This window comes from Mustela nigripes, chromosome 13, assembly GCF_022355385.1.
Source record: "Mustela nigripes isolate SB6536 chromosome 13, MUSNIG.SB6536, whole genome shotgun sequence".
NCBI lineage: Eukaryota > Metazoa > Chordata > Mammalia > Carnivora > Mustelidae > Mustela > Mustela nigripes.
The window spans coordinates 34,025,058-34,052,473 of record NC_081569.1 but is presented as its reverse complement, the minus strand read 5'-3'; the positions used below and the strand labels follow the sequence as shown (position 1 = coordinate 34,052,473).

General features: G+C 45.3%; 1 protein-coding gene across 2 annotated transcripts in view; it reads right to left on the bottom strand.

Moving 5' to 3' along the window:
- THSD4 (thrombospondin type 1 domain containing 4) overlaps positions 1–27,416 on the bottom strand; it is a 557,289-nt gene that overhangs the window by 36,794 nt on the left and 493,079 nt on the right. For both annotated transcript variants that reach the window (XM_059371952.1, XM_059371953.1), the window contains 3 exons: positions 9,245–9,420; positions 6,748–6,844; positions 1,881–2,156 (listed from right to left, as the gene is read on the bottom strand). In XM_059371952.1, the coding sequence (XP_059227935.1) occupies positions 1,881–2,156; positions 6,748–6,844; positions 9,245–9,420 (549 nt within the window). The remainder of the gene's footprint in view (positions 1–1,880; positions 2,157–6,747; positions 6,845–9,244; positions 9,421–27,416) is intronic.

The window sequence follows — 27,416 nt, the reverse complement described above, 5'->3', positions numbered from 1 at the left end:
TTGAAAGGCCACCGGGCTCTGTGGTGTCTATTTGGTGAATGCAGGGCTGTGTGTGCAGCATGAAGGGTGCGTTCCTTGATACAAAACCACAGGACGGCAGTTTTTCTTCTTTTTACAACTTTCCCTCGTGTGTACCTAGCACAAAGGTGTCTGGTTCCTCCGGTGGGCGTGGCACCGCTAACTCCGTGGTGGGAAACAGTCAGTACTCCCACATTTGGACCCCGGGTCCCTATGTCAGCTGTGTTTCATCCTACTCCCCTCTGCAGTTCCAGGGGTGACCGAAATGACTTGGCCTTCTTGTGTAATTTCGCTTTAGCTTCCTGCCTCTGTTCGGACACATTCTATGGGCATTTCCTTTTCCCTCCTAAAGCTTAAAAAGGGGGTTAGGCCAATGAATCTCCAGTCCAAATTCTTTGCACACGGATTAAGCAAAAACCCACGAATATCCGCATGGTGTCAGCTCCAGAAATCAGAGCTCCACTTCTCTGTCATCATGGAACCGGCTGGGGGTCCAGGCAGGAGACACCCCAGGCCCCACGAAGAACCAAAAACCTCAATTCTCTTCTCAAAAGCCCCTAAGCCAACACTCTTGGGAAAAAGATAAAGGCTTTAGAGGCGGTTGTGAAAATTTCCTGGGTGCAAATTATAGCAGAGCTCCCACATCTTGTACCCTGAGGCACATGTCTCTTGAAAGAAAGAAAAAAAAAAATCCCCAAACCAATATTCTCAGTGCATCACAGTTTCCTGGCAGCAGGACCTTCTTGGGATATGGCCTTCCCATTTCCGTGGCCACCTCCCTTCCAAGGACAGGGGTTTTAGGGTCACAAATAGGACTTCCTTACAAATAGGAGGCGATTACCATGCATCATAGTCCCCAGTGGTCACAGACAGATCCTTGCCCTGAGGGGCTACGACACCTTGAAACTAAGAAATAGCCTCGATTTCCAACCCAGGTGCCAGACGTTCAACAGGGGCCTTCTGGACACCACATTCCACGCCTACCTTAACTCTGGAGTGTTCAAGGAAATAGGGCCCCGGATCCACCCCACAGTTCAGACTCATATTGGTACTGACCCCTTTGCCCACAGCCTTGCTTTGCTTTGAGCCTATCAAAACCCCGCTCTCTTTAAATACCACCTCAACTCCCTCCGCCCTTCTCCCAAATCCTGTAACTCTTTTCTTTTGTTTGGAGAGACACCTTTGCTCCCTCTCGTGTCTCCGGTGGTCTCCCTTCCTGCTACGAGTCCCCGGAGCTGGCGCGGCTGGGCCGCAGGCTGGCTCCCCAGAGTTGTAGCTGATAGGCTTAGGACAGTGGGATGACCAAGGGTGAAGGTTTTACAGAGAGAACAATGGGAGCTGTGACCATTGGTGAGCGTAAGAGCCTAGAGATACCTCAAGCCCCACGGATGTGCTTTTTTTCTGGAATCTTAGATTTGGAGAATGAGTTTCACCTGGTATCTCTGTGGGTATACCTCAACTTCTGGATCTGAAACTCGGTGAACACATTCTGTGGTGATTCATGAGCGTGTCGTGCAGGAGAGGGTTAACTCAGCAGACCAGGGGTGCTCAACCCTCCACACTCCTAAGATAGGCCTGTCTTCAGGATTGGCCCTGGAGCAGGGCTGGAGACAACCTTTGAGCCCGCGGGCTATTCTGCTGATAGGAGTGTTTTTCCATGCCCTGGACCACACTGTGTCAGTCTGAGGAGGTAGCTAACGCTAGCAATGAAATTGGGCTGAGTGGTCTTGGACACCCTCCACACAATGAACCACCAATGAACCACCTCACAGTGGGGCTCAAGGAGGGGAGAGTGTGCCACGTCCCTCAAGCCCAGCCACCCATTCCTCGCAGAGACCCTCCTCGCCCGCACTGGAGCTCACCTTTCCCACAACTCGTGGAGCATTCTGTGGTCCCGAGCTGTTTCCAGTTGTGGTCCCGGCTTCGCCTTGGGGGCTGCGGGGCCGCTGGAACCAGATTGTCGGGTCGGTGGGAGGAAAATCCATCTGGATGCCTGACTGGGAAGGTCTGTGCTGATTCCGAGGTGAATACTTCGGGGGCCCCGCCATGCACATCTTCCTTCTCCTCGGCCCCCTCTTTCTCTGCTCCCTCCTCCTGGCTCCTCCCATCTGTTCCCAGCTGGCCATTGAAGGGCTCCCCTAGGAGAGACAGGTGCATGCAAGGTGGCAGTAAGACTGGTCTGGACCCGGAGGCCCCCCGAGCACAGCCCTCCGACATTAGAAATCACGTAGCATGAGGTCATTTCCAATTCAGAGCATACGTATTTTAAACATGCAGATACCAATTTCCCCAAAATTCAAAACATGGTTAAAAATGAATAAGAAACAGACAAATATCTCAGTAGGAAAAGCAAGCAAGGGCCAGGAAGAGGCCCGGCACATAAAAAGAAACACAAGTAGCCCAAAGCCATACAAAAATGCACAACTTCACTCATAATGAAAGAAACTCATGTGAAAACAAAAAAAAATGCCACCACTTTATTAGCCTCATGATAAAGGAGAGAAAATCTGGAGACCCTTAAATCCCTAAACCCCTCATTGAAGGTAGAGGAAAACCAAGGACAAGGAGCCGGCAGATAGACACAAAGTTTTGGAGGGCAATTTGGCCAGATCTACCTAAGTTTGTTTTATTTATTTATTTACTTATTTAATTTTTTAATGTAAATTCAATTAACTAACACCTAGTGTATTATTCATCTTAGAGGTAAAGGTCAGTGATTCACCAGGTGCATAGAAGACTCAGTGTTCATTATATCACGTGCCCTCCCTCATGCCCGTCACCCAGTTATCTCATCCCCTCCCATCCACCCCCCGTAACTCTCTACCCAAGTTTTATTTATTTATTTGAGAGAGACCATGAGAGAGGGAGACCACGAGAGGGGAGAGGGTCAAAAGGAGATGCAGAGTCCCCAATGAGTGGGGAGCCTACGGGGGGCTCCATCCCAGGACTCCAAGATCATGACCTGAGCAGAAGGCAGATGCTTAACTGACTGAGCCACCCAGGTACCCCACCCTCTGCCCAAGTTTTAAATGTACATACCCCTTGACTAGTGATTCAGTTTCTAGGACATCTACCCTACAAATATTCCCATTCTTTTACACAAAGCTGTGTGTACAAGCATGGCTACTAAAGTGTGTTTTAAATTAGCCAAACAGGGACGCCTGGGTGGCTCAGTTGGTTAAGCAGCTGCCTTCGGCTCAGGTCATGATCCCAGTGTCCTGGGATCGAGTCCCACATCGGGCTCCTTGCTCAGCAGGGAGCCTGCTTCTCCCTCTGCCTCTGCCTGCCATTCTGTCTGCCTGTGCTCGCTCTCTCTCCCTCTCTCTCTCTGATAAATAAATAAAATCTTAAAATAAATAAATAAATAAATAAATAAATAAATAAATAAATAAATAAATTAGCCAAACAGTAGAGTGAACTTAAATGTCCACCGGTGGTACTTGTTTAAAATACGGCATGTTGTTATTTTTTTTTCTTTGAAAGAATGAAGCAAAATCATATGTTGTGATATGAAGATATGACTGATACATTGTTTGATGAAAGAAAAAAGCATAGCAGAATTCATTTTGTATATATGTCTACACAGGTGTGGCAGGAGCCCTTATGAGAGATTAAATTTGTGTTCTGCCCTTCGTGTCTGTCTCTCCTCTCCCAGACCAAGTGGCCAAGCCCTTAGGTGTTCTGGAGGCAGATTTTTGCAGGGAAGTAAAAGCTGTGGGAAGTCAACAGCTCTTCCTTCTCACTGTGAAAGCCTGAGGTCTCAGTAAGAATAACAAGGCCCAGATCCTGGGGCCAGCCAATGGCAAGGAGGAGGAAAGAGGAGGGAAAAGTGGAGAGCATTTTTGTGGGGGGAGAGAAAGAGAGAGATGTTCTCAAGGCAAGGAGAGGCTAGAGTCAGAAGGCCAGAGTTTCCTGAGCTCCATAGACCTTATCTGTGCCAAGCAGGGATCTTTACTCCTACCGGAGTGGGGGGGATGATGCCCTGTATTGGCTGAGATTCAGTTTTCTACCAGTGTCAAGGAAGTTTGCAGTGGAGGCAAGATCTAAGTTAGACGTCCGGAAAAGACTGGCACCCGATGTTCCCTGTACACGTAGATGGCAGACAAATGTTCAAACTGGTTACATGCACATTTCTACATGCACAGGAAAAGGCTAGGTGGAAAACCTCCAAATCATGAGGAGATATTCCCTCCTGGAATAGAGTTGGGGGATGAGGTTGGGACATATTGGGTTGTTGTTGTTGTTGTTTTTTTTTTTTTTTTTAAGTAGACTTTATTATTTTTTTTAGAGCAGTTTTAGGTTCACAGCTCAATTAAGTGGCAAGGACAGAGTTTCCATTCCTCCCCTGGCCCCACCTAGTGCACGACCCCTTCCCCCCATCAAGATTCCACACCAGCGCGGAACATCCCTTACCATCCACGAACCTGCATCGCACGTCATTATCACCCAAAGCCCATAGTTCCAATTAGGGTTCATTTTAGTGGTGTACATTCTATGGGTCTCGACAATGTAGAATGCCATGTATCCATCAGTGCAGTATCATCGAGAATAGTTTCATTGTCCTAGAAATTCTCTCTGTCTGCCTGTTCACCCCTCCCTCCCCTGTAGCCCCTGGCAATCACTGATCCAAAGTTGTGCCTTTTCCATAATATCAAAGAGCTGGAATCATACAGTACGGAGACTTTTCAGATGCACATTTAAGTTTCCTCCATGTCTTTCTGTGGCTAAGTAGCTCATTTCTTTTTGTGCTGAATAATATTCCATTGGCTGGGTGAACCTCAGTTTATCTATCCATTCATCTTGGTTTCATCCAAGTTTGGGCAATTATGGGGCACCTGCATCTTCCTTCCTATGTTTCTATTTTGGTTGAATATTATTCAAGCATATACTAGTTTGATACAAAACAAGGAGGCAAATTGCAGAGTTACTGTAGAATCCAGTTAAAACTCAGGGCTTTCTCCACCCTCCACCACTTACACTTCATGGCTTTAAATATTAAATACAACTTAAATCAATGGAATCAAGACTACGCATACTGACACAAGCGGGACTTGTGACTTTGACTTACCAGACAAAAAGATCTTAAAATCTTTTGCACATCTTGCAAGTACTGGGCACTACGCTGGATGGACACCTGATATTCAAAAAAAATATCTTGGCATGTAAGGTTTTTTCCCCTTCACTATTATGTAGACAGGGAACTTGCTCAGAGAAGTTTCTGACTTGCCTGAGGGTGCACAGCAAAAAACAGGCAGAGCTGGATTCAAGCTCATGGAGGGTGGAGAAGGCCCCTCCTCACCAACTTTTTACAACTGACTCCTTCTGGGCCCGCCCTGTCCCAGGTAGCTAATCCCATGCTACCCATTAGCTGAGACCCATCAGGCTTGTTATGACCATCATCATGCTATAGGATTTTGAATAGTCTGTCCAACTGTCCTTATCCATCAGCATCATATCTCAGGAACATCCATACTCTGCCATCTGAACCTTGTTTCTCAGACTGTGTACCATTCCTGCAAATGGCTTGCCCATCGTGTTGGGCTGAGTGTGCTGATGTTCAGTTTGGACAACACGCACAGCCCACGTGCCCGGCTCACATCCTGCTGTCTCCAAAGAGCTGGGTGGCTCCTCCCCTGACCTGTGACAGTCAGATAACCCAGTTATCCATATGGAGGGCCAGGCCTCACAACTGTGCCCTCATTGCTGGGACAGATGTCAGAGCAGCTAACCCTAGGTGGTATAACAGACAGGGGACTGAAGTCACTGTGGGACCTAGACATAAAGTCCCTGTTTCTGAGTTTCCATTTGTTAATTTTTTAAAATTTATTTGACAGAGCATAAGTAGACAGAAGCAGGCGGAGAGAGAGGTGGTGGGTTCCGTTATCATCTGGTAAAGAAACTTCTACAGAGCCAGAGGGCTGCTTGCTTGTATATCGCAAAGCCCACAGGAAAGAGGTAGATAATTAGGTGTGAACTTACTATTCTTTCCTTACAAGTCAAAGTAGTGTCGGTAGAAGAAAAGGGGACCAAGAGAAAAGGCCCGAGGTGGACAGAATAATGGCCCTCTGAAGGTGCCTGCATCCTAATCTGTGAGGATGATACCTCATATGGCAAAAGGGGCTTTGCAGATGTGATGAAGTTAGAAGATCTGGGGAAGGAGAATGGTCTTGGATTGTCTGGGGAGCCCAGAGATGTGATGATGGAAGAAGGGGGTCAGAGCCCAAGATCCGAAGGTGCCATGCAGGAAGAAGCCAAGAAGCAAGGAGTGCAGGAGGCCTCTCGAAGTGAAAAGGGCAGGGTGACAGAACCTTCTAGAACCTCCAAAGGGAGCATGGCCTGCCGACACCTTGATTCCAGCCCAGCAGAACCCATTTTGGACTCCTGACCTTCCCGAACTATAGGATAGCAAATTTGTGTTGTTTTAAGCCACCACGTTTGACGTAATGTGTTATGTGGCAGCTAGAGGGAACTAATATCGGGTATCTCTAGATAATGAACTGGAAAGACAGAGTCAGGGTGTTCACCTCGTGTTTGAATCAAGTGAATGGGACCCTCTTATCAGCAAAGGCTCAGATAAATGGTGAAGCATCCTCTGATGTCAAGGGCGCGCCCATGCGTTTTCTCTGTGTTGACTGAGAGACACAAGGGAGATGCACGAGAAGAGACAGAGGGCTTTGAAAAGAAATGACTGGGGGCAGGGGTGGTTGGCTATAGAACAAGAGGTTTTACCTGGTCTCCTATGAGGAGGCACCTGCGGGCTGATGGCGTTGGTCCCCATGATGACATACTCATAGTGGACTCCGGGATTGGGCTGCTGGTGGATCATCTGACAACACAGAGGTCAATGTCACTGCACCTGCACACGCTCACATCCCTCTCCTGCTGGCCCAGGGTTCCCCAGTTTGCATGGCACTATCTACACATGAGTGGGTTGATTCAGATCTAATTATATTAGTGAACCTGTGACAGGTTAAAGGAAAGCTCTTTCTGGATGGTTTTTTGTTATTTGCTTTTGAAGGGTGAAGGACTTAGAAGAAAACTGGGCTGAAAGTCAAGATGTTATACATCCCAAATAGAAAGACGGGAGCAATGGTAGCAGAGCCTTTCCGTGGGCTCTCAACCATCTTAACATCATGGTTTAGATTGTGCTCCGTAAGCTCAAAATGGCCAAGCCACGTGTCCTCTCCAGGGGGGCACCTTTGAACACTAGGTGGCGAGATACAGTCACGCCGAGAAGAGCCAGCCCTCTTGGGCAGAGCCAGCCTGGGAGCCTTCATGTTCCTTCAAAGAACCCTACCTAGCCATGAGGTTGGCTCAGGAAGGGCCTGCCCCACCCTCTCCAATGCATTTTCTGGGTCTTGTCCCCTCTCATCTATGAAAAGCTCTAGAACCACAAAGAGAGTTCAGGACAACTAGTGTCAGGGAAGTAAGTCTCCCTGGTTCCTGTCCTCTCAGGCAGCAATGACCAAAGCAGGATATCAAGCAGGAAGCTGCAGAAGGCCGTGGAAGTCAGGAATTAAACATCGTCTGGGACCGAAAACACAACATAAATCAGCACGGCTTGGCAGAATAAATCCCTCTCTACTGGCTTCAGAACACACAGTCCTTTGTGCCCAGGGCCTTCCTGGTGAGAAGCAGGGTGCTGGGCTTAAACGGAGCGGCAGAACGGGGATCTGCTATCTGACTATGAGCCAGGCAAGGAGACACTGTCCCATTCTGATATTTCTGTCTCCACTGCTTTCTAAAGGGGCCCTCCTTTGACCAGTTGTGTCACCTTGAGCAAGCCCCATGGTCTCACAGTTTTTGATTTCCTCATTGGACGAAAAGCTTAGGGTCAGAGCTGTCTCTTTGGTCCTTTAAAGCCGCGAGCATCTCCGAGTCAGCCCGGCACGGTGGGTCTTGCTGGTTCATGGGAGTGTGATTCTGTCCGCTATCATCCCTTACCCGCTCTCTCCATGGGAACTGGGGCCTCCATTCTACAAACCACCGAGGGAAGGCAAACATGAGAACCCCTGAGCTCCTGACATATAGGACCCATGGTTGTAAACAGAACCCCAAGGGATGAAGGGGCATGGTCTCTGGTTCGCTGTTGACCCCTAATTCCCTCATTTCTCTTTTCACATATTCTGACAGTGGGTCTGAGGCCAGAAGCTCTCCTTGCCTCTCTCATGCCTCTTCTGCATGAGCGTCCTGCCAGTGCAACCCTTGTCCCATTTATGAAGTTATTCTTGGCCACCGCATCCTAGACCACCCACAGTGGCCCCTTCACAACCGGGGTTTTTACCCCTGATGCCATTTGAAACTTACCCAGAGTCCAACAACCAACTGGACAGTCTTAAAAAAAAAAATTCAAAATTAACTATAACAAGGCTTCTTTTATAGTTTCTAGTCTATGAGCCTCCAGGCCCAACAGGAATGAACATGTAACTATATAGTTGGGAGAACTAATACTTATAAAATTCTAACACAGCAAAGTAGCATGTAGAGTCGCATGGCTTTGGAGACGGTAAGAGAACGCAGGTCTGTGGGTGAGCTCGTCTTTATCAAAACCCGATTTCGAGCTTTTTATTTCTTGTCACTTTTTAAAATTTCCTGATCTTTTGAAGAAGACTGGATTTTAGTGCTTTCTTTTAAAAATAAGGACCATTTTAAATCTGGGGCGAGCTCATAATTTAGTTTCTTGTAAAATAAATCCCAAATTGTGTCTTCTGCCAGGTAAGGAACCTGTAGTAAACCTCCGTATTGTTACTCCGAGCTTTATTGTATCATGTGGAGTACTCTGGAGTTCTCATTTCTTCATTCGCTTTAATAGAATTTGAAGAGGGCTGGGAACTTGAGCGGTCTTGTCTTGCTTTAGGCATTTGCTTTCTTTTGCCATAAAAAGAAAACATGCCAAATTAGCATTAGGAGAAAAGTGCCTGGAGGGAAGCCAATGCTCATGAAATAAAGGATATGTTTTGCCTCTGATTTGGTTCAACAAGTAAAAACGGTTTTAGGAGGTCCATAAACTTGGAGGGTAATAAGCATCTGGTAGAGGTTAGGTTTCTAAGAACTAGGGACATTCAGAATGGCAAAGATGGACACCAAGCACCCAGACACCTCAAAAGGCTCAGCTCGAATGGTTTTATTGACCACAGGCACCGATTTGTCGCTTATCTGTGCTACGTGTGGTCCTGGGAAGAAACAAGATGCAGAATCCCAACCGTCCGGAAACATGCAAACTCACATAGACATCCAAGATCTCATTCGTGGGGCCTTCAGCCAGAAAGGATTCTCCAGCGGTGCTCGAAATCTCATTCGGACGCTTGTAGGTGAACATTGTCCCTCCACCCTCGTACCTTCCTGGCCGGTCAATCGCCCAGTTCCCGTTGATGATTGAGCGGCCGGAACGACTTCGCAAAGCTGGCAAGAACAACGAGACAGTTCCTCATGTAAGACAAGGGTGTGCACAAGAGAGTGAATGGGTCCCCTGCCCCCTAGCTGCTGGCTCATTCATTCATCAAAGTGTTTCCCGAAGATCCACTATAAAGATCCGCTATGAAGAAGACTCACTATGGCAGGCCATGAGCTCGGCCCTGAGGAATCTAGGGCCCGATCACTTCTTCCACCCGTTCAAGCCCTTCCACTACTTGGACTTAGTAGAGAATGGAGGAGTGGGGGTGGTTAGGAGAGAAGGATGTGGAAATGGAGAGGGGAAGGGGAGAGTCAGAGGAAGAAGAGGAAAGAGGAAGAGGAATCATGTTATATCCCACTATCTGGGTGAGAGGTGGCACGTGGGCAGCCCGGGAGCTGATTTTGGCCCACAGAGAAGCTTAGTTTGGCCTTCATCGTGTTTTGTTTTGTTTTGAAATAATTAAACCCAAACTCAACTTGGGTTCCCTAGCTTCTAGCTTGTCTTGTAAAACAAGAAGACATGTTAGCTTTGGCTCCACATCCCCTCACGGCAGCAACCAGCTGGAGCTGAGGAGGACCGCCCCGTTAGATGGGGTGTGTGTGCTCTGGTTTGTTCCAACCCCACTGCTCCCTACAACTCCCCAACACTGAGGCTAAGTCTCAGTATATTGCCCATTCATTTAGGATTGTGGATTATTTATCCCATCTACGATCATGCTTGCATGTGATTTCTCTCACAGAACAGAAGTTTTCTTAGAATTCTTTCTACTTGTAGGTCTACTAAAAGTGACAACGCTAAAGATAGGTCAAGCAGGTCCCATGATTTTCTCCTACCTGATCACCTTCATTCATTTGTATGACCTTCCAGACTCCTGTGGGTTTTTGAGGCTATGAACCCTGCTAGAGGCTTCCACGTACACAGTCAAGATTGACCCTCACGAACTGCTAAGCAGGTGTCTGTCCCTGTCTCTCGGAGCATGGTTCAGGGATGAGAGGGAACTTGTTCAAATTCGTGAAGATGAGAAGTGACAGAACTATGTCCATACGTAGGAGGGAGGTAAGAGAGGAGAAGAGGGGCAAGGAACAAAGTGTTCAGTTAATGAGAGAAGAGAGGACAGCCTATGAGAACATTTGGCACCGTGAAATCCCCAAGGCAATGTTGGATTGGGTTTAGAAGATATCGGGTGTTATGTGTCATTACATAGTGGGCCTGTGATGGTCACTGGCTCTCTGCAACTTCACTTGCACAGTTACTAAATTTAATTTTTTACCATGTATTAGGGGAAAATTTATGTATAAATGAAGCAGTGAGAACAGTTCATAAACCCTTGTGTCTATATCACCCAACTTCAGTTATTATCAATTCATGGCTTACCCTGTTTCACTCTGCAAATCCCAGACCCATTTATCCTTACATTTTTCAGGAGGTGTCTCTAAAATAAAGGGACTCTTTGTTTTTTAAACCCATTTTCAGCAGTGTTTCTACAGTGGGTCTCTGGGGGTCGGCAGAATCAGAGCTGCTCCAAGGGGTGGAAGAGCTTCCTTTTTAGAGGCGGAGACCCCCGCAGACTCCATCCCTGGCTGACTGGTTCCCATAGCCACTGGGAGACCACAGCTGTGGAGCACTGAATACTGAATTATCAGATCAATTCAGCTTACTGAGTGGCAAAGAAGGTCAAAAGTAGAGACTGAGGAAGAGTAGGTTCAGGGCTGTTTTCTCTCAAAACCACACCTAAGAGTGGTCCATATGGTCTCTTCAATTCCTCACTTCCCCTTCATCCTCAGCCAGCTCCAACCTGACTGCTGTCCCCTATATCCCCCTGAAACAATTCAAATTAATGCTAGCAAGCCCTCCGTGTTGCTAAACCCAGTGGGGATCTTCCAGGCCTTCCCTTGCTAGATGTCTCAGTAGCATCTGGCACAGGTGACCACTCCATCCTAATGGAAACATTCTTGTTCTCCTCCTGCTCTAAGGCTGCTCATCTGTTCTTTCTTTTCTGCATCATCTTTCTCTACTCGGTGACTGACTATTAGCATTCCTTGAGGATGAAGAGTAGATCTGATTTGCGTGCTGTACTTTCTTGGGCAATGCCATGGCTTTAATTATTGTATTCTGGTGGCTTCCAAATTTCTGTTTCCACCCAGATTTCTCCTCTGGTCCCTGACTTCTTTATCTGATGGCTTACTTGCTTCATGCAGATGCCCAAGACTGACCTCATCCTTGACCCCCTCCAGGGTCTCCTATGTCAGTAAGTGGTACTACCATCCACTTCATTAGAAATGGAGGAATTATCCTGCCCCCCCCTTTCCTTATCCCTATATCCAATCCAATCATCAAATTTTATTTGACTTCCTCCATATTTCTTGAACCCATCAACTTCTCACCAAGTCCACTGCCATAATCCAGGGCAAGACCACCGCCAGATCTCATATAACTCAAAGCCTTCTAATTGGTCTACTTATTTCCCTTCTTTTCAGCCAGAGTAATCTCTTTGGAATGCAGGTTTGACCATCCTCTGTTGGCTCAACACCCTTCAATAGCTTTCTATTTCTGTAAGAGAAGAAACCCCTAATCTTTAACGGGTTGGGCCCATGGTGAAATAGTGGAAACTCATCCTACATTTTTCTGTTCTTTGTACTCTGCTCCTTGGCCTTCTTTTCACTCATCTACCTCATCATGTTCCCTCCACAATCTGTTCTTTCCTCCAGAAGTATTTCTCTGAACCTTGAACTGTATTTGTTCTTTAGATGACAGCTCCTTAGGGAAGTCTTCCCTAACTCCCAGTTCAGGCCTGTGCTTCTTTCATGTGCTCTAAGGCATGCAAAATCCTCTCTTCCAGAGGGCTTAACTCAGTCTCTACACACATCCATTCAGAGCATGGCTGGACTAATACCCGTCTCCTGGAGCCCCAGAAGCTCTGATGGGTGTTTCCTCACTGTTACAGCTCTAGTGACCGGTGCAGTGCTTACCACATAGTAGGAATCCACATTTGCTGAACACAAAAATACATAGCAGAAAAAGACACCAGCTCAAAAGAAAGATAGGCAAAGAATGATGAGCAGGCAATTCAGAGAAAACCAAGTACAAATACTCCATACGCAAATGGAAAGATGCTCTGCTTTACTTATAATTTAAGAAATGAAAATCAAAACTGCACTGGGATCTTCTTGAGCCACCAGACAGACAAAAGTTTGAGAATATTTAATATCGCCAGAATTAGCAGGTGTGTGAGTAAGCAAGCATCTATTACTGTCGGTGGGAAGGCAATCCCAGTTAACCATACTAGAGGGCCAGTTGGTTATATGGCTAAAACTTCAAGTGCCTGTACACTTGACCTAAAATTGTACCTGTAGGAGACTACTTTGAGAGATATACTTTTTTAAGTATACAAAATTGTTTGTAACAAGGATATTCCCTGCAGATTTTTTTTTTTTTTTGAGAGAAAACCCCCGATCAACCCAAATACCCTTCAGTAGAGAATTGCTTACATAATTTGTCATACTGAATGTTTATGCAGTGGGTTCCATGCAGCCCCCAAAATGGTAAGATGGGTCTGTGTATAGGGGTATGGAAAGAACTCTGTGATAAATTTTTAAATGAAACCAAATGCAGAACAGTGTATTTGGTATGATCTCATTTGTGTATACTTTTAAGTCAGAGCATATACATAAAACATGTATGCACACACAAAACTTTTCAGAGAAAGTCATAGAACTGTAAATATTTGGGAACAGGAACTAGGGTTTAGGTTGGGATGGGAGATGAGAATGGAAACATTTATTTTGCTTTTTATATCTTTTTAATTGCCATTTAAAATTTGTTTTACCATACTCAGAGATTGCCTTCTTTAAAACATATCTTTTTTAGTTAATATAAAAGACATGATACAAGCAGAAATACTCCTGAGGGATATACATGTTTTCCCTTTCTTTTTTGGCTCTTCTTAAAATCCCATTCAGAGCAACCAAAGCTCAAAACTGAGGTAAGTTCTGGCTAAGCTTTTATTGCTCTTAATGGCCATCTTGTAGAAGAGGTTGTTATCTGCAAACCAAAAAAATCCATTAAAAACCATTTGAAATACTGCACAGGGGAGAACTGCATAGGCTTTCCAGGAAATAAAACACAGAGACCCCAAATTTTTTTTACCATCTACGACTGTTACCCCAGCACCCGCTCTCGGGGTTTAGATGAAACTTTCACCATATAATAGCAAAGCATGTGAGATTTTTAGCAGACACGGGCCTGGTTCCATATGCCCACAGGTTAGCTTCTGAAATAGGTCCAGCACTAGCCCCCACCTGGGCTTGCATATTGAAAGCAGCCGCCCTTACAATTTACGTGCCTGTAAGCAGTTTCAGCGCTATGTAATGGTGTCCAGAACTACCCCACAAAAAGGTGCAGGTGACTCATGGCTCTTGCTAGTGGGTGTGTTCACAGAAGGTCAAGGTTTGGTGAAGCTTGTCACAGCTATGTCAATATGAGGAAATCTCCACTTTCGTCTGACATATGGATTTTATTCGTTCTAGCTGTCAACACTGGGCATATGTATTTGGACTTAACTATCTGCACCAACAATGCTCTTTTCCAAGATTCATATAGAAATTGCTTACTCATCCAAGCCCTGCTTCTCAGACACTTTATCCCACAATCTTTTTTTTAAGATTTTACTTACTTGACAGACAGAGATCACAAGTAGGCAGAGAGGCAGGCAGAGAGAGAGGGGGAAGCAGGCTCCCTGCTGAGCAGAGAGCCCAATGCAGGACTCGATCCCAGGACCCTGAGATCATGACCTGAGCCAAAGACAGAGATTTAACCCACTGAGCCACCCAGGCACCCCTATTCCACAATTTAATGCCCGCTGTTGCCAACCCAACCACTGATTCCCATATCCAACCAAAAAGCTGGTTTCTTTATTGCCAACAGATTACTGTGATCTAGACATGTTTATTTTTCTTCCTTAAAAAAAAAATAAGATTTTATTTTATTTATTTGTCAGAGAGAGAGAAAGAACAAGCAGGAGGAGCTGCAGGCAGGGGGAGAGGGAGAAGCAGGCTTCCCACTTAGCAGGGAGCGGGATGTGGGGCTTGATCCCAGGATCCCTGGGATCCTGACCAAGAGGAAGGCAGACCCTTAACTGACTGAACTACCCAGTTGTCCCTGTTTTTTCCTTCGGAAAATGAAAATTGAGTTCCTCCTCCTAACAAAATTCCAAGTTTCAGCCGTTCTTAGAAGCTATCTGGGAAGTAGCATAACAAGCTCAAGGGCAAAGGGGTCGGACATCACTGGTCGCCACCACAAGGCCAGCTGGAGGGCCACAGCCCTGCCATTTTCACTCCAGTGTGTGAGCTTTCATGGGAGCTCACACATGGGCACAAATCCAAGTGAGTCTCAGAGTATGTCAGCTAACGTGGATAACCTTGAAAATGGAGCACATCTCTTCACTTCATATGACCACCCTGGAGGAGTCCGTCAGTTACAAACTTATTGTAGCCTTCCATTATAAATTCGGCAGGCAATCACAGTATTAGCAGTACCATGACTGTGTCACCAACAGAAATCACGTATGTATTATGAACACATATATTACAGCTGTTAGATATTTTGGAATATATTTTTTAAATATTTTATTTATTTATTTCAGAGAGAGAGTGAGAGACAGCACAAGCAGGAGTGGGGGCGGAAGGACATGGGTGGGGAGAGGGAGAAGCAGATTCCCCGCTGAGCAGGGAGCCCAATGCTGGGCTCCATCCCAGGCCCCTCAAACCATGACCTGAAACGAAGGCAGTGGCTTAACTGGCAAAGCCACCCAGGTGCCCTGCCTGATGATTTTTACATTTGTATTACACCTGTCTTCTACCTGAATAAAGACCATTCTACACCTCCAGAAGGTAACCTCATGGTCCCCTCCAAGTCACTACTCTGTCCCTACAAGACCCAAGGTTCACCACTACTGTGCCATCTAACACCACAGTTTTGCTCGTTTTTTTTTTTTTTTATTTCAAATAAATGGAATAATACCATACATCTTTTGTGCTGGAGATCTTTTACCTAACATTATGCCCATGAGATTCATCCAAATTGTTGCATTTATCACTAACTCTTTTTTTTCATAGCAACTTACTATTATATGAATATGCCACCATTTATTTGGTTTCTCTATTACTAATCGGCTTTTGGGTTGCTTCTAGTTTTTGGCTCTTCTGGGTAAAACTGCTTTAAACATTTGTGTATGTTTTGCTGGATATAAGTCCTCATTTCTACTGCCCATATGCCCAGAAGTAGAATTGCTGGATTATGGGTATACATGTATATATATAACTGAGCATACACACACGCGCATGTGCACACACACACACACACACGCACACACACACACACACACACACACACACACACACACAGGCTTGGTTACAGTGGGCTCTGCCAAATACTTTTCCAAAGTGTTGTACCCAGGGTTGGTGTTGGGAGCCAGGGATGTCACTGTGGAGAAGAAGAAATAAAGATGAAATGAAGGACGACCAGACAGAACCCTGTGGCGATGGATTTGACTTTGAGATAGTGTGAATTCACCATCTTGAAATGATGGATGTGTATGTGCATATTTATACGTGCATTTAGATGTGTGTGTGGGAGTGTGCACACTTTTACATCTGTGTACACACGGGTGCCTATACACGCATGTGTTTCCTGGCTCTGTCTGCAGAAACACGCCCCAGCAACAGGCACGACTGGATCTCTGTCTGGAGGTCCATGTCGGGTTTTCAAAAGCTCCAAGTCAACTTTTTTTTTTTAAGTTTTTTTTTTTTTTAAAGATTTTATTTATTTATCAGAGAGAGAGAGAGAGAGGGGGGGAGAGAGAGCGAGCACAGGCAGACAGAATGGCAGGCAGAGACAGAGGGAGAAGCAGGCTCCTTGCCGAGCAAGGAGCCCGATGTGGGACTCGATCCCAGGACGCTGGGATCATGACCTGAGCCGAAGGCAGCTGCTTAACCAACTGAGCCACCCAGGCGTCCCTCCAAGTTAACTTTTAGGGGATAACTGCTAGAGGTACGTAACTTGATGAAGGGAAATCCATGTGTATAATCAAACAACAAACTGGGACAAAGCCCCACTATTCTTTGTTAGGCTGTGAACATCGACTGCCAGGGATGAAGGTTCTAAAAGCAGGCCATGGGCACAGCTCACACTAAATCCTGCCACTGACTCCATCACCGTGATGCCCCACAAAACTGCCCAAGGTTAAACGTGGTTCAGAATCGGTTGTAGGGGGTGCCTGGGTGGCTCAGTGGGTTAAGCCGCTGCCTTCGGCTCAGGTCATGATCTCAGGGTCCTGGGATCGAGTCCCGCATCAGGCTCTCTGCTCGGCAGGGAGCCTGCTTCCCTCTCTCTCTCTCTCTCTGCCTGCCTCTCCATCTGCTTGTGATTTCTTTCTGTCAAATAAATAAATAAAGTCTTTAAAAAAAATTAAAAATTAAAAAAAAAAAAAGAATCGGTTGTAGGATCTGAATATGAAGAATGCTTAGAGTCCAGATTTGATAGGGACAGAGAAAGTAGCATCTATGCAAACATGTATGTTACGGTTGCTTTCTATTATTGTTCATTTCCCTGCACTTATAGATTTCCATATGTGCTCCCCTTGCTAGAAGAAAGAGTGCTTTAAAGGCAAATGCTGTGACATACGCATTTTTGCCCACTATTGGGCAATTGATTGGGGCTTAATAAATACTTGCTGGATAGAAATAAATTATGAACTGTATTGTTCTCATCTATCGTATGAGATAGAGATAAGAGCTGAGATTCTTGGAAACTCCTTCAAGTCCAGCTTATATCTGAATAATCCCATTTAAGAATTCCAATCTCAAAAATGTCCTCCATGCCTCCTGACCACAATGGTAAATACGTGCATTGATGCATAAAAATGCTGTTTAAAAAAAAACAATGCAAAAACACAAGCCTTTCTCTTTAGGGAGGTCTGGGTCCAGTTTGACAAAGTATCCCAATTACAGTTTCTGTTAAATAAATACACATACATATCACACAGTAATTTTTCAGTTCAGATTTGCTTGGGCATTTGGGGTTTGGAAAGAATTGAGCCTATGTGATTTTCTAAAGCATGACGTAACACAGTTGGACTGAAAAGCAGAGTATAAGAGAAAGCGGTTGGCTCTCTCTTTGGCATGCTACGATCACAGGTTGAATAAAGGGAAATGCCAAGTCTTTGTTCTCATTTCCCTGCTAAATTATAGCTAAGTATGGCTAATTCTCATTCTTTACGATATTAACATTTGATTAATTTTGACTCCAAATTTCCTTGGACTACTTACTAACTATCAAGGAAACTTGTGTGTTTTTAAGCCCCAAATAAGGCTGTATGAAATAGATACCACGTATGGTTTAAGTAAGAGAGTAAGCAGGGCATAGCACTGGGTCAGGGGTGCTACAAAGATAAGACTGCCCACAGCTTCAGGAGCTCAACACATACATGTGAACAGAGAGGGTGTCAGAGTTTCCTTGGACACACAGGGGATTTTGGAGAGGATGGGACATTTGAGTAGGAATTGGCAGGGTGAGTTCACCAGACAGAGGACAGGGAGGCCATGCCATCTGGGGACAGAGAACGGTGTGGACAAAAGCCAGGGCAGGAACCGGCCTGACCTTGGAGGGGGAGGGGTGGGGGGCAGTGTGGGATGCTAAAGCCAGGGCATCCTGAGTACTGGGGGCTGGAGTGGAGTGGGGTTGTGCAGGGAGCACCCTTGGACATGAGGTGTGAAGGGGAGACCTTGGGCTGACTGCAAGGTTGGCTTGTGGCACTGGGGAGCCATGAAAAGATGTTGACTGGGATAGTGACAGTGGAAATCTGTTTGGAGATAATGCTGGCTGCTGAATAAGAAGTCCCAAAGCTCATTCACGCCACAGTTGCTGAGTACCTACCATGCCTCTTCCCACCCTTGGGGGCAGTAGGTCCACCATGGCGGCTCTAGGGGTGGTGGGATCTCAGGGCCACTCTCCTCCTCGTGACTCCACTGTCTACTCCCCAGGAGCAGGGAAAGACCATGTTTAGTACCTTCCTTCAGAAAGAATTCCAGAAGCTAACTGCGGCAAAGGGCCTCACTATAGCTCAGTTCATCTAGGGATAAACCTAGTATCTTTCTTCCCCAAAATGAGCCTGCTTCCTAACCCCTCCATTTAAAGTTTGTTTTGTTTTGTTCTGTTTAATTTTATTTATTTATTTATTTATTTATTTATTTGACACAGAGAGAGATCACAAGTAAGCAGAGCAGCAGGCGGGGGTGGGGGGGAAGCAGACTCCCCGTTGAGCAGAGAGCCCAATCCCAGGACCCCGAGATCATGACCTGAGCCGAAGGCGGAGGCTTAACCCACTGAACCACCCAGGCGCCCCTAACCCCTCCATTTAAAACATTGTTCTCCCACTGTTCACCATCTTCTGCCCTTTCCTACCTTTCTTCCTGCTAGCTGATCTCTCCTCAGCCATATCATCCTGTTTGCTGCCACAGGGGTCCCCTGCACTCCTCTCCTGCCCCGTGGCCTCCCCTCTCTGTTCTCTGTTTGCCTCACAGCTGGACCGCAGCAGAGAATCATGGATCTCCCTGTGTGCTGCTCTAGCTGGACCTTCTGAAGCACCCCTTTCCTCCTGTCTCCCCCTGGAACCCCAAGCTTGCAAGCCAAGGGATAAAGCCCACCCTCCCCTGATCCACGCTCAAGGTCTTGTGTGATTCGCCCCTCCTTTCAGCTGCTTCACACAGCCCCCTGTTGGCATTCAATCAAGTGTGCAAAATGTTAGAGATTTCTATGTCTGCTTAAAAAAAAATTCAGTTGTGATTTCTCATAGGGCAGGAGCCCTATGTTACTTAGTACTTGACGAAAAGACACTCAGATGTTGTCGGGTACGGGTAGGGTCCCCTGCTCAGCCCAAGGGTCCTTTTATAGCATTGTTGTTCCTGCTTCCAACCTCTTCACTCCTCTCGGGGTCTATGCCCTGTTTTCTGACACTCCATCCTTGCTGTCTTCATTGTTTTACCATGGTAAATGCTGATTCTAAACTCCACAAGATTTTTTTGACTTCAGGGGCAGACAGTTGAATTAATCAAACTCCTCAGCTGATGACAGTTTTGCTAGGCAAGACCTCTCTTGCCTTATTTTACTTTTCCCCTTCAAGCTGGATTCCCACTGCCATCACCCTGCCCACCCAGCAAGCACCTATACAGATGTGAAATATATGTGTATCTTCACGTAAATTTACCATGTTTCCAACAACCCTTTCCTTTTAAGGTCTACCTTTGTCTCTCTGCAATGACTGTTGGGGTTTTCTAAATGCTGCATCATATTCCGTGACATACGCCTGCCTCAGTTTACTTATCTGATCTCCTAGTCCTATGAGGACTGGTTTTTTTCATGATCCACAGGGTCAGCAAAGAGCTGGTATTTAGAAAAAAGTCAATGAGTATCTGTTGGCAAAGCCAAGAAGGTTCATTTTTAAAAACAGCTACCCTATCAATAGTAAGAAGAGAAGTATTTCATCAGGGCCCACAAATGTAGGTAAAAGGTAACAACTTGTTTGCAAGCATGCATCCCCCCCACCCCCGTCCCCGGCATCAAGAGGGACAATTAGAGCAGTCTAAAAATTATATGTCAGAAAAAAATGTGTCAGAGGTGAGATTAGAATTCAGCTTCTCCTGCCTCCTGGATGTTCTGGTCAGCTTTGCCCCAAACATTCTCACTAAGGAACATCATGACCGCACGGAGTTGTGTTAGGAACCTACATTCAGGATTCCGTGTGGGTGATCAGAACACACTGAAAAGGAGCATCCTGCATATGTAGTAAGAGGTGAAACCCTAGGAGGGGTAACCTGCTTGGTCTGAGGGAGGAAGGCGACGGCGGTCAGGTGTATGCAGGATGCTAGCCCACTTACTGGTCTGGTGCCACCCCTAAAACAAACCTCAAGGATTTACAGTCCCTGTCACCAGACTGCAAAAAAGCCCCAAACAACCATGACAAAGAAACACAATCAAGACATACAGACACCGCACACACATACTCCGTAGAACAGAGAGTGCCCTAGGAACACAAGAGGAATGGAATGAACCATTGGGCCTTTGTGCATGCTTCAGAGACACTGCTCGGCCGAACAGTGTGTCCCCAAAATTCATGCCCATCCGGAACCTGTGTGTGTGAGCATATTTAGAAATAGGATCTTTACAGAATTAAAGATGGAAATACCATATGATCTAGTAATTCCACTACTAGGCATTTACCCAAAGAAAACAAAAACACTAATTCCAAAGATATATGCACCCCTATGTTTATCGCAGCATTGTCTGCAGTAGCCAGGATATGGAAGCAGCCTGAATGTCCACCAGGAGATGAAGGGGTAAAGAAGATGTGGTGTAATATACATACGATGGGATATTACTCAGCCATAAAAAAAAAGAATGAGATTTTTCCATCTGAAATTGCATGGATGCACCTAGAGGGTCGAATGCTAAGTGAAATAAGTCAGAGAAAGACAAATAACACATGATTTCACTTCTTTGCAGAATCTACTAAATAAAACAAATGAACAAACAATCAAAAAACCCAGATTCTTAAATACAGAGAACAAACTGGTGGTTCCCAGAGGGGAGGTGAGTGGGGGGATGGGTTAGGTAGATAATGGGGATTAAGAGATATAAACTTCTAATTATTAAAAAAATAAGGGGGGGCTTGGGTGACTAAGTCAGTTAAGCACCTCTTGATTTTGGCTCAGGTTGTGATCTCAGGGTCCTGGGATCGAGCCCCACGTGGGGCTCCATGCTCATTGTGGAGTCTGCTTAAAATTCTCTCTCCCTCCACCTCTTCCCCCTGCTCTCTTTCTCTCTCTAAAATAAATAAAATGCATTTAATTTAATAAATAATAGTAAATAATTATAATAATAATTTAATGATTTTTTTAATTTAAAAAAATTTTAAAATATCAGGGAGACCAAAAATACGGCACAGGGAATACAGTCAATAATATTGTAATAACTTTGTATAGTGACAGACGGTGACTACACTTGTGGTGAGCACTGAGTCATGCATAGAAATATGGCACTACTATTAACACTTCATATTTACACTTTATTACATTACACTTCATGAAGTATAGTCAGATTCATTTACTTCAATTAAAAAATTGGTGACCAAAAATAGGAAGCTTGAAGCATAACTTGAATCCAGTAAAAAGATTTGAGCATGTGAGGGAGATTCCCAGCAGTGGATCTGATGGCATTGTTGCCAGGGACTCCAAGATGACATCACTAATTTATCCCTAATCAGTGAATGGCAAAACGCATTTAATCTAAAAAAGAACATAGGATGTACTTTGATGCTAATTTAGTATAAGGGTTTTATTGTATGGATACAAAGCAACCTAAACCTCGGGATGCTTTTTGAGTATAAGAACTCTGAGTAATAATTTCCTCTCGTTTTTAAAGTTCTCAGAGAGCAAATCGACAGGAAGAAATTCCTGCGTCATTACTTTGGGGAGCATGATTCTTGCATGTGATACTCCTCTAAGACTGAACCACTTAGGTCTCTGGACATATCTCACAGTGGCAGCTTGTCCATCCAACTAGTCAAACAGGTGGAAAACATTTTCCCATCATGATAATAATTTAAAACATTATCTTTAGATGAAACCCAATGGATACAAACTAAAATGCAAAATCACATTTGGAAGAGAAAACAAAATTTCAAAGGCATTTGGACTTGGAGTAGAACAATGTCGGGCTAACTCCTTCGTCTCTAGAAAGTGTTAACCTTCCTAGGCTAGTATGGCCTGAAAGGGAAAGTCTAAGAAGCCCTAAGGAAGTGGATGTTCCTCTAGCCACCTTGAGAATTTATTTTTTTTTTTAAAGATTTTATTTATTTACTTGAGAGAGAGACAGTGAGAGAGAACATGAGCGAGGAGAAGGTCAGAGAGGGAAGCAGACTCCCCATGGAGCTGGGAGCCCGATGCGGGACTCGATCCCGGGACTCCGGGATCATGACCTGAGCCGAAGGCAGTCGTCCAACCAACTGAGCCACCCAGGCGCCCAGCCACCCAGCCACCTTGAGAATTTAAAAATAGCATTTACGTTTTCCTCTAGCACACGTTCATCCTTTATATTTGCAGTCTGCTCTCCAAAAAACACATCATTTAAAAAAATGGAACTGTCAAATATATTAAAAATAAACAAAGCAAGAAAGCAAAATCTCATGTACCCATCACCAAGCATCAAAGAACGATCGACGTTGGGTCATTCTTCATCTGTATCTCTGTAACTGCTTCCTTATCTTTCTTACTTTCCAACACTTTCCTCGGACCTGGGCCAGGGGTGGGAAGCAGAGATGCAGTTTTGCTCTTCTTCCTGGAAATACTCTCTTGGTTCAGACTCCAAAAATTTAGTTGATTTTTTTTTCTTCTCTGCTTTAATTCCATTTCCAAATTGGGGAAAGAAATGCAGGTGGAGCTCAGAATGGAATTAACCCCATTTGATTAGTGTTGCTAGAATCTCTGAAAGTGGGGCCTCCTGGTGATTCTGTTGCACACTCAAGTTTGATAAGGACTGCCCTGGAGTTTAGGCTAACTTGAGACTTGGGCGGCTGCACAAATCAGGGATAGGATATCCAAGCATGTTTAAGTTTGCGAGTACATGCGTGTGTACACGTGAATACACACACTTTCATATAAGCATATTCTTATTTAAAATAGCCTAAAAATTTATTTCTATATGAAAACTGGGATACAAGATTGGTATAAACAATAGGATACAATCAGATGAAAATCCCTAGGCAAAACTTAAGCATCCTTGTTACTATATTTGATCTTAATTCTGCTTTCAGATTGTCTTATAAGTCATGTGCCATAGACATGTGTGATCCCACAAATTTTGACACGTTGTATTTTCATTTCCATTCAGTTCAAAATATTTTCTAAATTCACTGGAGACTTGCGGATTTCATTTCCATGTGTCGTTTACTTCAGGTATTTGGGAAATTTCCAGATCTCTTTGTGACTAATCGCTAGTTAGATTCTATCGTGGTCAAAAAAACATATCTTATATGATTACAATTATACTAAATTTGTTAAGGTCTGTTTTGCAGCCCAGAATATGGTTTATTTTGGTGACTGTTCCATGTGTACTTGGAAATAAAGTGTACTTCTGCTGCCATTGGATGAAGGGTTGTATAAGTGTCTATCAGGCCAAATTATCTACTTGTTCTATTAATGACCCTGAGAGGTGTGCTAAAGTCTCTGAGTATAATTCTGAATTATACTCAGTTTCCCCTTCCAGTGCTATCATTTTTTCAATATGTGTTTTGGGGCTTTTGTTTTCGGGCTTTTGATTTTATGTGTTTTTGCACTTTTGTTTAGGTACATATGCGTCTACCATGGTTATGTTTTCTTGGTCATTTTCCCCTTTATTATTATGTTTATTATTATGTACTTTCCCACTTTATCTCTGGTAATTTTTCCTTGTACCGAAGTCTACTTTGTGTGATCTTGGAATTACCACTCTGCTTTCTTTTGATTAGTATTTCCATGGCATATCTCTTTTTTTAACCCTTTACTTTTAGTCTACGTATATTATTACATTTAGAGTGGGTTTCTGTAGATAGCATTTGGCCTTTTGCTATAAATGTGATCAGACAATATTTATCTTTATTTGGTGTTTTCGATTACATGCATTTAACATAATTATTGATGGGATTTAGCTATACTATTTTACGAATGTTCCGTTTGTTTCTTCCGGTTTTGGCTTTTGTTTCTTCCTTTTGTTCTTCTACTCATCCTTTTCCTCCCTTCCTTGGGATTTGAATAATTTTTAGAGTTCCATATAATTTATCTACTGACTGTTCACACCTCTTGTGTTACTTTTTTTTAAAAAAGATTTATTCATTTGAGAGAGAGCATAAGCAGGAGGGGCAGAGGGACAGGGAGAGAGAATCTTCAGCAGGCTCCATGCTTGTGTGGAGCCTGACACGGGGCTCGATCTCACAACCCTGAGATCAGGACCTGAGCAGAAAACAAGAGTCAGATGCTTAACCAACTGCACCACCCAGGCGCCCCTCTCTTGTGTTTATTTTTTAGTCGTTGTCTAGGGATTATAATAACCTCATTGGTCACAGTTTACTTAAAGTTAATATTTACCACTTCAAGTAAAATGCAGAGTTCTTGAAAACAGATAGGTCCTATGACCCTCCTCTATTTGTCACATGTATTACATCTACATCCACTGAGATCCTTCCAATGTTACAATTTTTGCTGTCCATATCGTGCACGTTTTTCATAACGTCAAAGGATATGACCTTGGCTTTTTTTTTCTTAATTTGACAATGCACAATAGGCAGTGGGCATTATGAGCTCCACTTTAGAGAGGAGGAAACGGGTAAACTGGGTGACTTGTTGGCATCCATGCAGTGGGGTAACAGCAGAACTAGGACTTCCCCTGTTTGTCCTCACTTCCTGTTCCTCTCCCTTCCACTGGGCTGCCTTTTGTTCTTCACGGGCTAACTTACAGCTTTGGTACAGAAAGTAGAGTCTGTGCAATTCAAAGCCTGGGAACTTGCAACAAATATTATTTCAGCATTCTTCCTTTTGGAAATACCTTGGTGAGCTAGAGGAGGTGTTCTTTTATCCTACACGTGGCACCGAGATAATAAGCAGAAAGATCTGGGTCTGGTTTCCAAGGCACTGGGTTAACCGCACTGCTGGCTGATGCTCTCCATGTTCCCCACTAACAAATAGCTCAGAACCACGGTCATTTGTGTTGGCTCTCCTCCATTTGGATGTCGCTACTTCTAGTCCTCAAAATAATGCGGATTCCAACTACAGATGGCTGAATGCAAATTTCGTTTCTGTGGAAGTCCTATTTCCCTTCCCTTAAATTGGTGGTTTTTAAAAATCTGTGTTTCCTGGAGTCCTGGAGATTTTCATTAAGTTCCCAGATTTCCATTCAGGGGTCGAATGGTCCTGGGTGGATGGGTGTGGGGGGGTGGGGAATCCACTTCCTTCCTCCTTTGTTTGTTTTGAATATTTTATTTCCTTTGAACACACAGTTCCTTGGAGCTATAACGGAAATTTGAAAACCTTCACCTAAGAGCCTTGACTCAGCCTTTCGGGATGGGAGGGAGCTTGAGGTTTGTCGAATTTAGCCATCACGGAAGTCTTGAGCTCATCACCACCACGGGACATGCAGCTCGGTCTGAGCAGCCTGAGGACAGGGAACCTCCCCATCTTTAGCACCTTTCCCCTTCCGTGCTTAGCTCCGATGCTCTGCATCATTCTGCAAATCGTTGCTTGGTGAACTCGCCTGCCCACTGCAATCACCTGGACCTGGACCCATAGAGTTTTCTAAAATCCTGATGCTTGGGCCCCTCCCCCAGAGAGGCTCTAATTTAATTGGTTCGGGGTGCAGCCTTGGGAATGGGAGATTTAAAAGCCTCCTAGGTGATTCTAATTTGCACCAAAGGTTGGGAAACATTGCCTTCGATTTGTTGAGACCCACCCCTCTGAAGTGTCCCCCCTCCTTTGGAAAGACACAAGTCACCGGTCAAATCCTTCTTCCGTAAGAACATTTGCAAACCCCAGAGACAGCTTTCATTTTCCTCCCAGAATTTTCCCCTTCTGATTAAAGTCCTGGGGCTCCCCAGATGTCTCCTGCCACCACCTGTTATCCGTCAGGTCTCTATTTATCTTAATGAGGTGCCTCCTTGGAACACAATAGGCTAGGACGGATTCGAGCATCACATCGAAGGAGATCTAGGTATCCCTCCTTCTCCATACTCTGCTTGGCTTCCTGCATTTCTAACTCGCCCCAGCACATGCGTGATTTGATAAAGAGCCTCGTTCTGCTGCCAAGGTGCTGCTGCCAAGCTCCTCCGCCACCCTCCCCCCCACCCAGCCCCTTGCATTTGGACACAAATGCTAATTTCTGACTAAGAAAAAAGCAGACCCTGCTGACGCCCCTCAGCCTTTGACGGTTCACAGAATCAAGTCACACACCTTATTTCCAATCCCTCCCTCTTCTGGCTGTCCTGATTCCCAACCTACCATTCAGGTGCAGCAGGTGGTTTTCCAACAAGCCAGAGGCATACCCCAAAGCCCCAGGTGAGTGAGTAGCTAGCAGAGCCAGGAGGGCGTCCTGCAGGGCTCCCCCTTGCGTAGTCAGCGAACAGGGCACCCGGCCCCACAAGCACGGCCGAACTGTGCTGTCCACAGCGGGGCTGGGAACACGACCTCATGGAATGTTACCTCCGGGATGGCGGCTGCTTGGCGTGGCAGGGTGCCAGGGCCACCCAGGCTCTCCAAGCCGCCAGCGTGCGGCAGCCTCAAAAGGTGGGGGGTGCGGGGGGCTCTGCCATGGTGTGGGGACAATAAGGCCAGGTTTCAGGCATTACCTTCCCCCTCCCTCCAAACTGCTGAAATTATGTAGGGGCTTTAAAAACTCCTTGGAGAAAGACTCTCATGTGCCTGGCTGAATCAACATCAGAACCAAAACTAAAACTAAAAAATACCCCCGCCCCACCCACCACCCAAAACAAAAAATAGATCAGGCCAGAGAGTGGCAATCCCGGTGGCAAAAATTCCTCACCCACCTCATGATGGATGCCCTCCTGCACATTCACGCAGTCCCTCCTTCTCTGCGGTTCCTGCCCTACCTTTTTGCCATGGGACCGAACAAAATCTCTTTGAACCCCCTCAGGACTTTCTCCTTTCAGACTCCCGTTGCTGACCCTACTCTGGGTCTTCATGTCACCTATGTCCCTGATCGGACTAAAGGCAGCATGACACCCACCGGCTGGGCAGTGGGCACGTTCTGTCCCAGGCGCAGCCAGTAAGGCGATGCCCAGTCGGCAGAGGATTTAAGAACAAGCGTCTAGGGGCACCTGGGTGGCTCAGTCCGTGAAGCGTCTGCCTTCGGCTCAGGTTATGATCCCAGGGTCCTGGGATCAAGTCCCACAACAAGACCCCTGCTCAGT